The 16206-nt window shown below is 40.1% G+C and overlaps 1 protein-coding gene across 1 annotated transcript in view; it reads left to right on the plus strand.

Moving 5' to 3' along the window:
• ESF1 (ESF1 nucleolar pre-rRNA processing protein) overlaps positions 1-16206 on the plus strand; it is a 72189-nt gene that overhangs the window by 38949 nt on the left and 17034 nt on the right. Inside the window, exons 11-12 of the mRNA XM_074949619.1 lie at positions 7912-8033; positions 10864-10954. Of these exons, the coding sequence (XP_074805720.1) occupies positions 7912-8033; positions 10864-10954 (213 nt within the window). The remainder of the gene's footprint in view (positions 1-7911; positions 8034-10863; positions 10955-16206) is intronic.

Consider the following 16206-nt stretch of genomic DNA (forward strand, 5'->3'; position numbering starts at 1 on the left):
ACAAATGAAGCAGGGATCCTACAGAGAACAGTGTCATTCACTAGATACTGATTTATACCTTGAGCACTATCCATCCTGTGCACTAAATGATGCACAGGTCCTGTTTTTTTCTGTTCTTTTTTAAGTATGTGATCATGTAATTAAGGACTCTATTATGCATCCCACAAGAGGGGCAAATTAAGATTACCCTGGCATTTCATCACTTTGAGCGCTTGACTTTACAATCTTTAATGTTTTAAAATAGGTTTTTGGATGCAGTTAACTTAAAAGAATCCCAAAAAAACCATATTAACACCCACTTGGGTCATCAACGGAGTTGGGATCTTTAGAAACACAGTTCCTCTACTACTTGAGCTCATGAAGTAACTGATAGCAGTAGTAGATTTCTGTTTTGTCTGTGGACCACTAGAAGGGACGAGACTTACTTTGCCCATGAGTTTCAAAGCTATTTGCTGACAAAAGTGGACTGTTGAGACTCTGGAATCCTGATTTTAATTTTAAATCCTGGAAGGGAGCATATCTATTGGTTTCAGAGTAACAGCCGTGTTAGTCTGTATTCACAAAAAGAAAAGGAGTACTTGTGGCACCTTAGAGACTAACCAATTTATTTGAGCATAAGCTTTCGTGAGCTACAGCTCACTTCATTGGATGCATACTGTGGAAAGTGTAGAAGATGTTTTTATACACACAAAGCATGAAAAAATGGGTGTTTACCACTACAAAAGGTTTTCTCTCCCCCCACCCCACTCTCCTGCTGGTAATAGCTTATCTAAAGTGATCACTCTCCTTACAATGTGTATGATGATCAAGGTGGGCCATTTCCAGCACAAATCCAGGGTTTAACAAGAACGTCTGGGGGGGGATAGGAAAAAACAAGGGGAAATAGGTTACCTTGCATAATGACTTAGCCACTCCCAGTCTCTATTCAAGCCTAAGTTAATTGTATCCAATTTGCAAATGTTCCAATTCAACAGTCTCTCGTTGGAGTCTGGTTTTGAAATATTTTTGTTGTAATATCGCAACTGTCATGTCTGTAATCGCGTGACCAGAGAGATTGAAGTGTTCTCCGACTGGTTTATGAATGTTACAATTCTTGACATGTGATTGTGTCCATTTATTCTTTTACATAGAGATTGTCCAGTTTGACCAATGTACATGGCAGAGGGGCATTGCTGGCACATGATGGCGCATATCACATTGGTGGATGTGCAGGTGAACAAGCCTCTGATAGCGTGGCTGATGTTATTAGGCCCTGTGATGGTGTCCCCTGAATAGATATGTGGGCACAGTTGGCAACGGGCTTTGTTGCAAGGATAGGTTCCTGGGTTAGTGGTTCTGTTGTGTGGTATGTGGTTGCTGGTGAGTATTTGCTTCAGGTTGGGGGGCTGTTTGTAGGCAAGGACTGGCCTGTCTCCCAAGATTTGTGAGAGTGTTGGGTCATCCTTTAGGATAGGTTGTAGATCCTTGATAATGCGTTGGAGGGGTTTTAGTTGGGGGCTGAAGGTGACGGCTAGTGGCGTTCTGTTGTTTTCTTTGTTAGGCCTGTCCTGTAGTAGGTGACTTCTGGGAACTCTTCTGGCTCTATCAATCTGTTTCTTCACTTCCGCAGGTGGGTATTGTAGTTGTAAGAATGCTTGATAGAGATCTTGTAGGTGTTTGTCTCTGTCTGAGGGGTTGGAGCAAATGTGGTTGTATCGCAGAGCTTGGCTGTAGACAATGGATCGTGTGGTGTGGTCAGGGTGAAAGCTGGAGGCATGTAGGTAGGAATAGCGGTCAGTAGGTTTCCGGTATAGGGTGGTGTTTATGTGACCATCGTTTATTAGCACTGTAGTGTCCAGGAAGTGGATCTCTTGTGTGGACTGGACCAGGCTGAGGTTGATGGTGGGATGGAAATTGTTGAAATCATGGTGGAATTCCTCAAGGGCTTCTCTTCCATGGGTCCAGATGATGAAGATGTCATCAATATAGCGCAAGTAGAGTGGGGCGTTCGGAAACTTCAAAACCAGACTCCAGCGAGAGACTGTTGAATTGGAATTCATTTGCAAATAGGATACAATTAACTTAGGCTTGAATAGAGACTGGGAGTGGCTAAGTCATTATGCAAGGTAACCTATTTCCCCTTGTTTTTTTCCTATCCCCCCCCCCCCCCAGACGTTCTTGTTAAACCCTGGATTTGTGCTGGAAATGGCCCACCTTGATTATCATACACATTGTAAGGAGAGTGATCACTTTAGATAAGCTATTACCAGCAGGAGAGTGGGGTGGGGGGAGAGAAAACCTTTTGTAGTGGTAAACACCTATTTTTTCATGCTTTGTGTGTATAAAAACATCTTCTACACTTTCCACAGTATGCATCTGATGAAGTGAGCTGTAGCTCACGAAAGCTTATGCTCAAATAAATTGGTTAGTCTCTAAGGTGACACAAGTACTCCTTTTCTTTTATCTATTGGTTATAAACACTTCTGCCCCAGCGTCCTTTTCTATCCATCTGCCTCCTAGCTCTGACCCCCTCTGCTCCTATCCATCTGCTTTCAGACTTTTGTTCCTGTTCTCCTTCACCTTCTCATTGTCCTGTTGCATTAGGCTGTTTCCTCCTTCATGTTGCCTGGGCACCACCAGTGGAACTACTGTCTGTCTGCTCTGAGTTCTAGTGCCTGGTACCATAGTAGCCCACAGGTGTCAGGAGGAGCAGTTACAGAGGAAGTCCTACCTTGTAGGATGAAGAATGCCCCATCATTTTTGAGGGATGGTCCCTGCACAGTGTTTTTGCATGTAGAAGCTGCGGGGATAGTGCATGCTCTGTGCATACGGAAAAGTGTTTTCATAGCTCCAACAATGTAACTGACAGTTTTCAGTCACCATGTTACTTTTAAGATTTCCTGACTAGTTCAGAATTAGTTTTGTTCCTATATTTCTATTGCCAAGACTTGCTGTTATCTAAGATCTATTGTACTGTAGGCTGCTTTTTAAAAAATATCTTAAGATGTTTAAAATAAAAAGAAAATTATAAGAGACTAATGTAGGAAGACTTTAAATGGAAAGTCTGAGATTTGAATTAATTTAAAAATTTAAGCTTTGGCACAACTTTTCACACGCAGTTGTAGCAAGCATATTTTGTGAATGATTCAGTTATCTTTTAATCATAATACTTTAAACATAAATCCAATACCAGAACAAATCAATTAGATTTGGTTCCAGTTTTTTTAACACTTCTTCTTTTAGGCACAAAACTAGTGATTGTATTGGAGTGTCTGTTCATCTGTTTTCCTACAGTCATTATTCAATTATTCAAGCAATAATTACCTTAGACAGAGTTTGCCAGCCCTCAGTTTTACACACTCCCATAGAAGGTTTCGGTGCTTTAGACTTCATACACGTGGCAGACCACAATCATATTCCTAATATAATTTTCAATTACTTCCCAGCTTCACATTTTTCGTTTAATTTTAATAGTCATCCTTTGGGAAGAGTAAAAATGTGATTATTAAACAGGAGTTAAAACGGAACTTTAAAAATTACTAGTTTTCATCCTAAATAAAAATAAGTGTAATCTCCTCCTAAACTACAGAGAATCTCAGCCATATGTTGTTGGAAGGATTATATGGAGTGAGAGAGTGTTTTTCGTTCTATATGATCTTTGAAGGTGGTGTATATGGCTCATTCTGTATTCTTGGTTAATATGTTCTTTGAATGATGTATTCCTGTCTCATGCTGTGCACAAAAGTATGCATCTGGCAAACTAGAGCTCTGCAGTTCTTTATACTGAATATCTTTAGGTACTAATAATGGTCCTGTCCCTTAATACTTTTGTCTTTTGAAAAGTGATGCAGGATAACCCCCAAAGTCTCTTGGGAAACTTTAAGTATTTTTTTATCTTTCAAGCTTAGACAAAACAAAACCACCTGATATCAGTCATGCCATTAGGCAGTCTCCTCTGAGGAGTCCCTGGAGGTTGCATCCTGTTTTACATGTGACTTTCTTATTTTGGTCTACTCTTCCTTTATGGAAGGTATGGAAAGCCCTCCAAAGTGTTTACTGATGGTTCCCTATATCCTTGTCAGAATATTTCTATCACACATTCCTTTCAGCTACTTGCAACAGGGGTTTCACATTGACAAGGCATATCAAGATTCTTCCTTCATCTCGCTACATGAAATGAATTTGCTGGTTTGGATTCCCTAGAATGGAGAAATGTTTTCCTTTTTCCTCTACTCCTACTTCAGGTCTAATGAAGGTATTTTTCTAGTTTGGGCTGTTACTGTCGCCCATTTTAGCAAAATTTAAATAAGATTGAAGGACATCCAGCATATCATAATCTCCCTTAACTGTTGTTTTAAAACCTGATTGAAGACTTAAGGAATTTGCACATTTTGTTTTCAATAATTTGCAAACATCTTGTTCACAGCCTTCTCAGTGGAAATCTGCAGGAGCCAATCCTTCTGTCATAGTTCGAGGTGGATAGCCCTTTGGGCCTAACTACACTTGTGACACTTTCTAAAAATTCTCACTGTTTTGCAGACCCCTGTTCCTCAGTGAAGTCCCCGGTAAAACAGTATCCCCCCCCCCCTTTTTTTTTTTTTTAAACCATCTGTGGAAGTTACCCTGGCTTTTCTTCGTATTTAGAAAAAAGTAATTTTGGACATTTAAAAAAAAAAATTCTGACCAGCCCTACTTTTTACAGTCTGAGATTTAGTTTACTTGGATTTGAGTCCCAGTGCTCACATGCCATGTTCTCGGGCCTCTTCTACTGCACACTTCAGTTGCATCCCACTGTTTCTCACTGCTTTTTAGTGGTTGGTCACTGCTCATTTACTTGGCAGTGTAGAGAGTTACTTTCAAGCAGATAATGAAGATATTCTCCCCCCCCCCCCCCCCGTTCTTTTTTTCATGGCTTTCATTTTGGGACGGTTAAGTGACAAAACAATATTGTGGTTCATTTACTTCATTTGTAGATCCCTATTTTCAATTACGAAGGTGAAACAGTTTCTTTTTCCTTCCATAGTTATAAGCCTTCTGACTACTTAGAAATACATGTTTTATTCTCAGGATGTGGTCTGGACAATTGTTTTTAAACCATTCTAAATTGGGAAGGACGTTTAATGCTTTTCTTGTGGTATTTGGCAGTCTCAGGAAAGGGCTATATTGTTCAAGTCCTGCTTTGCCAGGTGGATCAGATTATTCCATTTATTATTTCCATAGTCTCATTCTCCTGGAGGTGCGACACGCTTGTCTATCCATAATCAGCCCTCTTCAGAGAGAATGTGTGAAGTCACTAGCTGATCATCAATATTTTTTTCTAAGCATTACAAAATTTAGTTGCTCTTACCTTTGGATTCAGTTTTTTGGGAACAGAGGAGTCTATTCTCAGTGCATTTCAGGAAGAAGTGTATTGTTGAAAACAATAAAGTATATTTGTGTATCTATAAAAAAATATTCTGATTTGATAGGGCTTTTCAGTGGTCTTATTTTTCTGACTTATAATAACCTCTCTATTTCTTTGAGTTGCAGTGACTGTCTTAGTACTTGTTCACTATTTTATTCCCCTGCTTGTGTGTTTGGTTGGATGATGGTCACTGCTTATTACTTCCCATTAGTCCCATCACTTCTGCGGTAAGATAAGTCTCCTTCATCACACAATCCTGATTCATCCTCAGAGCAGATGGAAAAATAGTATGTGCTCATGTAATTTAAAGAGCATATCATAAATCATACACACAGAGGGGCTGCATTAAGATTGCAACCTCAGTTTTCTGGCATTTCCTAACTTTAGAGTGCTTGATGTTGCAACTTTAAAATGTTCTTTTAACAGGTGTTTTTGTGTGTAATGTGTATACAGTCTAGTCATTCATTTGGGCAAAACTCTGGAGATGACAATATTCAGTTTAGTCTAAAAGCTGTCCATGGCAAAAGGTAGTACATACATAGCTCGTAGCTGAGGAGTGTGTGTTTACTTAAATGTTTCTTTTGAAGTTCAGAAGCTTATGCACTTGTTTTTAGGAAGGGTTAGTAGTAATTAAGACTGTCTAATTGCTTACTCCCTTTCAGCCTTTCATGACTAGAAAGATTTTGAACAAGTAGATTACACTTCTGCGATACATGCTTTCCTGGGAGCCCTGTGAAGCTGTCATTTGCTGTGAAAGGGAAGAGGAAATTTCCTTCAACAAAACATTTTAGCCTGATATCGAACTTCTTCCAATTGTTGACAGCTCAGGAAATGTGAACTTGGGTATTTCTCCTAGAATACACACCTGACAAAAGGATATCAGAGAGATGAAGATCTAAGTTTATGGTCTGATAATTACGGCTCCCCATGGATGTAGGAGGGGATGGTAGATTACCCATGTCCTTTGATCTTTCAGTTCATATAGATGCTAAATATTAAGAAGTACTTCCGGTAATTTGATGATCCTAAATAAATAAGAGGATAATCTATTTAGCTAGTTTCAATTTTGGTTTCTGATGAGTCGTCATAATTTGAATGTGTATCCAAATGAAAATAGAATGTCTGTCTTTATACATTTTATGTATTTTTTAGCCACTGTGGGGGTAGTATGTTCTGAGCATGCCCCCTATTTTCTACCTCTAAAAGTTGACATACTTTTTTAAAAAAAGTTATCATGTTACCTTTGAAGCTTTTTGAATCTGGGTTTCCTGTCATACCAGAAGTCTCCTGTTTCTAATTTTTGAGATACCTTTCACTGACCAAAATAGTCAGACATCTAGGTGTTTAGGAAAACGTTTTGTGGATTTAAAACTTAGACTTTTTTTAGAGAAAGTAAAGCGGGTTTTTTTTGTAAAATCAAAGGATGTCACTAATAAGCAGTAACCTTGTGTGCATACAATGCTTATTCCAGTCTTTCAGAGCAATTTTAAGATAACTAAATACTAATATCTATATCTATTTTTCCTTCTATTGCTATCCATCAGATTATATCATTTATAGTACAAACCCAGAAATCATGAGTTTTTTCCTGCATGGGCTGCATACACGTAATTTTTTTTAACTAAAGTTGAAATTGGCGGAGACAACTGAACATGAATCCCACAAGTTCATGCATTCCCTTACAAGCTAACCGCTCGGAAATCCTTAACTTTATTTATATTTAAATGTATGTCCCTTTTCGCTTAACATCTCACTTCATGTGAAACCCCTATATTTTAAATTTAACCTTTTTTCATTATAGAATTGTAGGATGAAGTAGAATTGAAATGCTGAGGAATTTTAAATTTGTTTCCTGGTTTGAGGTATTTTGCTGGAGAGGCACAATAATTGAAGGGAAAATATAAACATTAAAATCCCTGTGGAGCTTCCTAATGAAACATACCCTACTGGAAGGCATTCCGCGAAATGGGCCACATTGACTAGAAGTTAAAGCACAGCACTGGGAGATGGACCTAGGTTCTAACCTCAGTTTTAACGTTTGTAATGTTGTGCAAATCTTTCAGTTCTTTGTTTCCCCCCTTTTCCCCTTCCGAAATCCTTATTAATTTTGTAAAAACTAATTAATATTAGTGAAGTACTTCTAAGTCCTCACAAGGTTACTCTAGCTCTAAGAACGTGACATTTGTAGACTGCAGCACTGAGCTGGGGGGAGAAGGCAGTCGAGGGAATCAGAAGTGCTGAGGACTGGGTATTGCCACTCTCATTCTCTCAGACATCTGCACAACTTACCACTGAGGTTTTTTAGCATGAAGTGGGAGGATTTGCACAGCAAGCTGACCTTTCCCCTGGATACATTGCCTTGATTTGACAGTCGATATTTGTGCAATTGCATGGATCAAAGATAGTAAATATTTCCCTTTGAATCAGGGCTTTGCTGATGAGAATATATTAGAGAGTGTTTTTAAGAGGATGAAAAAAACTTGAGCAAATTAAGTTTGCCTGTTCATTTGTTTTTTATTTTGCCATAGGACTGAAAGAAACTGCTGAAGAGATGGTCAAAAGCAAGTTGGAAGGAAAGGATAAACTAACTCCCTGGGAGCAATTTTTAGAAAACAAGAAAGAGAAAAGAAAACTGAAGAAGAAAAGAAAGGTGCGTATGTTCTGATCACTCACATTTTTAATTAAAACCTATAACCGTCCTATTTTGCCTTGAATTAAATACAAAGGAGTTACAGTTTCTAGAATGATTTTGGGGGCTGATAGTGTGGTGTGTCTTCATTTAGAGACTGTTTACAAGTAACTTACCAAATCTAGAGAGTTAGAAGGATGTTCAGGGTAATACTAGTCATAACAGGCTTCCACATATTTTCATCTGTCTTTGGCAGCCAAAGTAAATATCATTGTAAATTTGTGTGATAAAAGAAAAATAAACATACATCTACCCAGAAAACTACCTTTTGATCTTGGAGTTTTGTTAGCCACTTAAACATTCCAGTGTGTATCATATTTGTTGCTAAAATATGATTGGATAGCAAGGTTTCTGATTAGGATGTACAAAATTCAGTCTCCCAAAGTTCTAGCAGCATAAACATTTTGAATGGCATTGAGGAGTTGCTCAAAGATCAACTAGATGTGTACCCTTGAGGGATATTTCTGTGTATGAATGACAAAATGGAATTGCATTCATACTACTGGTTTTTCTGCCTTCTTTTTTGCCTTTTCATTTACCAAAGGAATTTGTGAATTGATTCCTGTGGTGGTAACATATGAATGTTAGGGAGACTTCTTAAAAAAAAAAACAAAAAAAAAACACACTGCCTAATTCTCCCTATATTTTCTTTCTTCATTCTGAATCAGCCCCAGTATCACAAATGTGGTTTCTTTATAGTGCCTCCTGCTGGTCAAGGGTGGCCCTGCAGATGCTCCCTGACTTGGTTTACAAGGTGTGTCAGCCTGTCAGAAACAGTGGCCGCTGTCATATGCTTGGCATCAGTCTTTAACGGTTAAATCAGTAGTTCTTAAACTTTTGTACTGGTGACCCCTTTCACTTAGCAAGCCTCTGAGTGTGACCCCTCCCTTATAAATTAAAAACACTTTTTTTTATATATTTAACACCATTATAAGTGCTGGAGGCAAAGCGGAGCTTGGGGTGGAGGCCGACAGCTCGTGACCCCCCATGTAATAACCTTGTGGACACCCCCCTCTCCTCCCCCGAGAGGTCCCAACCCCCAGTTTGAGAACCCCTGGGTTAAATAATAACAAAGTCAGAAATAGGCTGTCTGGGTCTGTATCTTTAAACAAACAAATAGAAAAGGCAACTGCTTCATTGCAGTGCTTTAAGCAAAGGTCCTTTTTTTGGACCTGGGGTTCTGGAGCACTGAGGAGCATCTCCTTTGTCCTAATCTCTCCCAGCACTTGCCCCAGAAGAAGCAGGCAAGCCTTCTTAACTGGCCTGCTGCTTCCCTATTGGTCAGTGTCTCCTCTTGGCCCTTCTGGGCCTGCGGAGAACTAAGGGCTTGTCTACACTGGCAATTTACAGCGCTCCAACTTTCTCACTCAGGGGTGTGAAAAAACACACTGGTAGCTACGCCCCTCATGGAGGTGGTTTTTTAGAGCACTGGGAGAGCTGTCTCCCAGTGCTCTGCCATGACTACATAAGGCACATTAAAGCGTTGCCAGTGCAGACTAGCCCTGTGTCTTGTAGGTAGCCCGGCCTAAGTCAGTATTCTTTAAGCATGGGTGTCAGGGGTTTAATGCTCCAGCAGAAGGCAGCGAAGGCCTGATAGAGCCATATCACATCGAGATAACAGATTAATTAAAATAACTTCTGTGACTTTGTTAATGTATTTGTCCATTCTCTAAGCAAAGTTACAAATGGCGTTTGATCAGTAGCTGCTAAAACTTCTGAAAACAAACTGGCTTCTTGTGTTAAATAGTGTTTCTAGAGGCTACAACAACTCTTGCTAGTGTAAGACTCTCATTTACCCTGACTAAAACCAACAGGGTAATGGTTCACATGTGCTGGAGGCTAGGTGTTCTAAGGAAAAGTTCCTCAGTTCTTGAACTTGCTTCCCCTATAAATTTAAACCCACATTTGATAAACTTCAGGGCACAGTTGAAAGCTATTTACCCACACTTTTGCCTAAAGAAGGTTTTTGTGGAGGACCGTTGTTAGTTGACTATTCCTATTTTAAATAGGACCAGCACACTTTATGAATTCCCAGTAAAGGCGGTGAGCTTGTTTTTTATATGCTGAGTTTATATTTTTTGCTTGTGGAATACAGGCAATGATGAAGCAGGAGTGATCGAGCAGCTGTGTTTTTTTGGCAGTGACTTCAACATGGATGTTTGAGAACTGCCTTTTGTAGAGAAGAAAGGATATATTATCTCCTTGGTAGTTCATAAACATGCTGTGCATACTGTCCACTCTTCTGGGTGCAATGATTTTACTTATTGTTGATCTCCTTGAATCATTAACTTGAAAAATATTGTGTGTGGATACGGAGAACCAGAAGTATGCTTCTGATCCTATAATTAATTGGAATGTTTATACAGTTTATATTCTATGGACTTAAGACTTCTTTGAATGTGTAAATTATTCTGCTCTTTGTGTTCATAGTAAGATTTATAGCTCAGTGTGTTATATACAAACTTAGACTTAGAATTGTTTATTTACATTCACTTTAGTTCTCAATTTATGGTATGTTTTTAGATCTGTGTCATTCAGATCACAACCTTAAAGCATCCAATGAAGTGAGCTGTAGCTCATGAAAGCTTGTGCTCAAATAAATTTGTTAGTCTCTAAGGTGCCACAAGTCCTCCTTTTCTTTTTGCGGATACAGACTAACACAGCTGCTACTCTGAAACTTTGAAGTTGTGAATTAGTAGCAGCTACAAGAAGTTATATTTCATTTAGATTAAACTTCTGTATTAGTTGCATGTTAAATGGAAATGTCAAAAATCACTGTTTTTTGTTATAGGCTACTGCCAAAGAAGAACTGAATGAAGATGAATTTCCATCTGATGTTGACTTGAATGACCCATACTTTGCTGAGGAACTTGGCAAAACAGGTTGGTTAATAAAAGTAATTTTCACTTGTTTAAAATAATGTGCTCTTTCTTTAAATAACAAGCTATAGAAATAGAGAAGTATAAAAATACGGCTCATTTGTCAAGGTTCGTGTGTGGAGTTAGTGATACGCAATTTGTGATAGCATGTGACTCTTGGCCTATATTGTATGGAATGTCAGGAAGACATTTCTCCCAGTACTTTCAGCAGTGACCATCAGCTGGTCATTGCCAGAAAGTGGCTATGTGGGAGCCAGACCTACCAGCTGGTCCTCAAAACGCACCAGAGGAAAAAGAAAGAACCTGGTTGCCCTTGAAAGCCAAATAAGTTTTACCCTGTGTATAAACGGAAACACGGGGCTGAGCAACTTTGGTGGGCCCCATTTCAGGTTTGGATAATTGAGATAAATATATCAAGTTTTATGTAAGTTTCCCAACTGAATTTGACCTCATACCCTGAAGTTTTTCAGTCACTAACTGGGCGTGCATAAGGTGTGAATGATGACCAAGAGCCAGAAGTCATGGCAGTCATTTGACACTTCCTTTTTTTTGTTTTTAGAGGGAAATGGGAATTGAAAACACGAAAATGTTTCAAGACCTCAGAACATGCATAATTGTTAAAATTGGTGGGGATTCAGGGGTCTTTATTTTGGGTGAACCGTTGCCCCTCTTCACTCTGTCTGCTACACCTTGATGTGGCTGCCAGTCCCAACCCTGGATAAAGTGGGGAGGGTTGACTCCAAGGATAACTGTCACAGCTGAGGGCAACTGAACCTGGATTTCCCTTCAGTGGTCCAACCAGGGTACCTACTCTCTGGCTTTCACCACTGCAAACATTGCCTTTCTTGGGTGGAGACCCATGTCTCCCTCCCTTCTAACTGGAGTATTTCCAGGCTGCACAGTTCCTCCTGCCTTCACCGTGTTGCTTCTAGCAGAGACAGACTTCTTGTTTGCTGTCACCTGGGTGCTTTCTCTTCAGAGATGGTTAACACTATGACTGCCCAAGTCATAAATACCACCAGCTCTTTTTATGCAAGCCTGTTTTATTCTTAAGGTAAATGCACTAGAGAGCACATATTAAAAACAATAAAAGAACCTATGCATGCTAATAAGCATACCAGAGATTACCCAAAACTTAACATGGGCTCTGGCAGGAGAGGTCCTTCAATACCCCACCCAAGGAGTTTCCTTGTGACTTCCAGTTCGTCACAGCTTCGGCTCAAAGCAAGCACACAGTCTTATGGACCTTAATAGGCCCAGTCCTTATAGCTCCTCCCTAAGGATTAAGGCCCTCAATGGACATGGGGACTTATGCATCTGCTGGATCAGGAAGAAGGTCCTGAGCCCGTTTAAAACACAGCAGTTTATCCAAAAATTCTTTGTTTGTCGGGGCCCTGGAGCATCAAGTTTGAACTAGTATGTGCATACCTCTGTAGGGAGTGGCTTCAATGGGCTAATAATTGGAGGAATTACATTAGCATTCCAATCCTCTTGGAGGAGTTACATACAATTCCCTAATGACACACACACATTTGCATTTTTAATACAGTGGATTGATCCCAAGGGTATTCACCCTAATTCAGGAAGATTTAACCTAATTCAATAAAGTTTATCTTAATTCCATAAGGTTTGTCCAGGATTTTACAGGATATTGTCAGTCTGTCACACTAACCATCTAGACCCATAAAAAAACCAAACAAACAAAAAAACAACCCATTGGTTATGGGAACGGAACCAGGCTACCATTCCAGTAAAAATGGCTGCTCAGCAGAGAACACTGCCGACCCCAGGTGGAAAGAGCAGCAAATGACAGAGACACTTGGAAGAGTTTCTGCACCAGTATAGGTGAAGGAAGGCTGTAAATGTTTCACCTGTCTTAATTTCTCAATTCTGGTTCTTTGAAGGTAATTCTTACAGAATTTTCCCACCTTAAATAGCTCTAAGGTGAATAAGGCTATGTCTTATAACCAAAAGCATAGGCAGTGTAAAAAGAAGACTAATGCTCAGTATTGTAAAAATGCAACTTTTATATTAAAAGGATGGAGAACATTCTTTCATATAACAAAGATGAGTAAATGGACAAAGCCTCAAAGAATGTGACCTCATAAACAAAAACTGTCAACATTTGACTAACTCGGACATGAGATACCAAGAAGAAACTACTGAGGCAGGAGGTTTTGGGCCACCCTGATCTCAGAAATGGGCATTCTGAATCCAAATAGGGACTCTACAAGGGCAAAAGCTAAGCAGGGATGGGCTGTGAAAGTGTGAGGTGGTAATGTGCAGTTTCTGGGGCAGCAGCTTTCTGTACCATGCTTGCTGCACAAAAGAAGCCTACATCCTTTCGATGGCTGTCCTGGTCAACTCTCCTGTGTGATGGTTGCCATCTCTTAGGGTAGGTCTTGGCAGAGAGCCTTACAGGAGCGAACCTTGTTCAACAGTTTGACTTCTAATGGAGTCATAGGTACTTCACAACATTCAAGGCAGCCTTTGAAGCTGAATAAACCCTTCTTGCAAATAACTGCCAACAACAATGTTCAGGTATCTGTTTTCCCTTAATCAGCAAACTTATAGGAAGTGGAATATGTAGCCAACAGCGTCCTTGGCAAAATACATATTTTTCTCTACTGCTTGAGATTGGAGTGTGACTGGATTTCTATATCTCTGTCATCTCATTATAAATGATATGCAAGGTCACATTCATGGGAGCAGTCCTTAGGCCAGGTACCAATTAATCTTGGTCCTTGAGAATTCTTTGGTGGGGCCAAACCAAACCCAGATGGCCTACCCAGATATTGCAAAAACTGGGTGGAAGTTGGATTCTCCGGAGCAAATTGTTCTGTCTCTTATAAGTAAATCTATATTTGTCCCCAAATACACCCAGCCTTTTCTTTGGAATACAAATAATAATCCTGAGTGCTTCCAGGTTCACCTCCTTGATCTTACATAAGTGACTGTGTGGTGCATTTTGAGGAGGTGGAGTAGTTGATGGTACTGGAAGAGGCGTTGGCACAGACAATCCTCAGATAATCACTGCAAGCAAAGTTGCATGATAATTGCCCTGAGGTCAGAACTGCTTGTGTTGATATAGATTGCCTTCTCGATGCAGATGCCAGCCTGGTATAAACTGGGCTTCTAAGGTGCTGAGAATCCCAAACTGCTTCTTACTGTTCTGTCGTCTTATGCTTTGATACTCATCTTCAAGTTATTATCAGCCATTAAATGGAATGACTGGAACAATTCAGATGATATACCCTGATACCATTTTATTGATCTCCAGTTTCTGTGCTGGTATATGGAGTGTTAACTGGAGGCTTTGATGCAGAGCTGCCAGGAGTCAAGGCTTTGGTCAGTGTGCCAAGAGGCTGTTGGCTGTCGTTCAGTGCTCTTGAGGTGATTTCTCATGCTAAGATGACCTAGAGTTTAGTACTGCTCATTTGGTGCCTTAGTGTGCTGAGGGCATTTAAAGAAGATTTTGGCTTCTGAAGCATCAAATATTGCCTTGAGGCAACCAGTGAACCAGATCTGCTGGTTCTAGAAAGATTCAGGGTAATGCTGACACTGCAAGGGCCACCACTGATTCCTGCCACAAAGGTGCTTGGTGTCTTGGGGCTAGATGACCGAAGTGCAAAGAAGGAAACCTGTAATTGGAGCTGACTGGAGAAATAAGAAATAGGGATCTATGAGCTGGAGCAGTGGCACTTACAAACCCTTTTTTACAACACTTGCAACATGATTGCCATGCTTTGGGGCAATTTTTAGATTGCTCAAATAATGTAAGCAAATGAAGGCACATGTGGAATTTGGGCTGAGCTTCTGCAGTGCTAGTGTGTCCATTCCAGGCTACTGTCCATCTTGTCAAGCAGGCAGATGTCTCTGCTCCCCACAAGACCAGATGGGCAGAACTGAGAGACCATTAGGAGAACAAAATGAACAGAGCCAAACCACAGCCTTGTATACCTGTTAATGATGTTATAAAGAGAAGTTGTAATCAGGTAGGACTCCAGAAAGTTGGTGACCAAGCAAAGGAAAAATCTGGAGTCCAGTTCTTTGTCTTGTCATTAGCAGAGCAGTAGACGGGCATACAAGAAATAACTTCTTTTGCAGAGTGTATTACTGGAGCATGCCACACAGGAAGCAGAACAAGAGTATGTGAGTGGTCTAGCTGGCATTTGGCAACAGGGAGGGACACAAGATCCAAGAGAATTCCTTGAAGGATTGTATCTTGAAAGAATAGTGGTGACTTTGTGAATATCGCCAGCCATTTATGTTAGTATTTCATTGCATACAGACTCAGATTCCTTTGAGAACTTAGTACCTACCAGCCGATGCACATGTGTTCATCTCTTGGGCATTCAGAAGTTAGCATTGTGGGATTTTTACTAATTTAAAAAATACATTGGATTACTTTTTGTGTTTTAATGCACTTGCTTATACATAAGATAGATTGTTCTGCAGCGAATGACTGAGGTGGACTTCAGATCATGTTTTAAGAGAGCAGCACTGCGGTATACTTTAGCCCCATGCCATTCGTCCCCCTAATTTCTCTGTAAATGCTCTGCATATGGAGTGTTTCTTGGGCTATGGGAACAATGCCATTTCTTCCATCCTTTTTCTACTAGCAAGAGGATGTAGGTTTTCACACTGTTAGCATTTCCTGTTTCATTAATGTATGTTGAAGCTTCCAAGCAATGTATGGAAAAGTGTCCTGCAATATGTAGTGAGGTACCCCATCTTGAAATGGTGAAAGAGGGTTATTATTATTCAGTAGCTTTTTCACATTTTCCCCATAGCATGGAATACAAACTTGCTGTTCAGAGATGCTCTTGGGGTTGTTGAGCAGACACTGAGTGTGTAGGTAAAACTCTTGACTGCAGGATTACCGGATATCAACTGGAAAAGAGAAACTGAGAATATAGCTAGCTTTGGAATAGTTTTAGAGAGGGAGCGCTATCCACGTGCTGGCTGGCTGCAAGCAAGGTGACACTTGATGTATCGCTAAAGCTCATCAATGGCAGACTGAGCAAATTGAAGGGAAGTTTGTCAGATGGAAACTGAGGGTCTGATTACTATTTCCATATTCCATTTAAGGAAAGTGGGGATGCTGCTGTAAAAGGGAACCAGGAAGCTCGCCAAAAGAAACCTAGGCAAGTGTATATTTGGGTGGGGGTGTCTTACACCAAATAAACTCTGTTTAAAAGAGAACTTCTTTTGCCCCGAGGCAGTGATTCCTAAAGTGTAGAGTGTGCCCTCTC

The sequence above is a fragment of the Natator depressus genome, chromosome 3 (assembly GCF_965152275.1).
Source record: "Natator depressus isolate rNatDep1 chromosome 3, rNatDep2.hap1, whole genome shotgun sequence".
NCBI classification, from domain to species: domain Eukaryota; kingdom Metazoa; phylum Chordata; order Testudines; family Cheloniidae; genus Natator; species Natator depressus.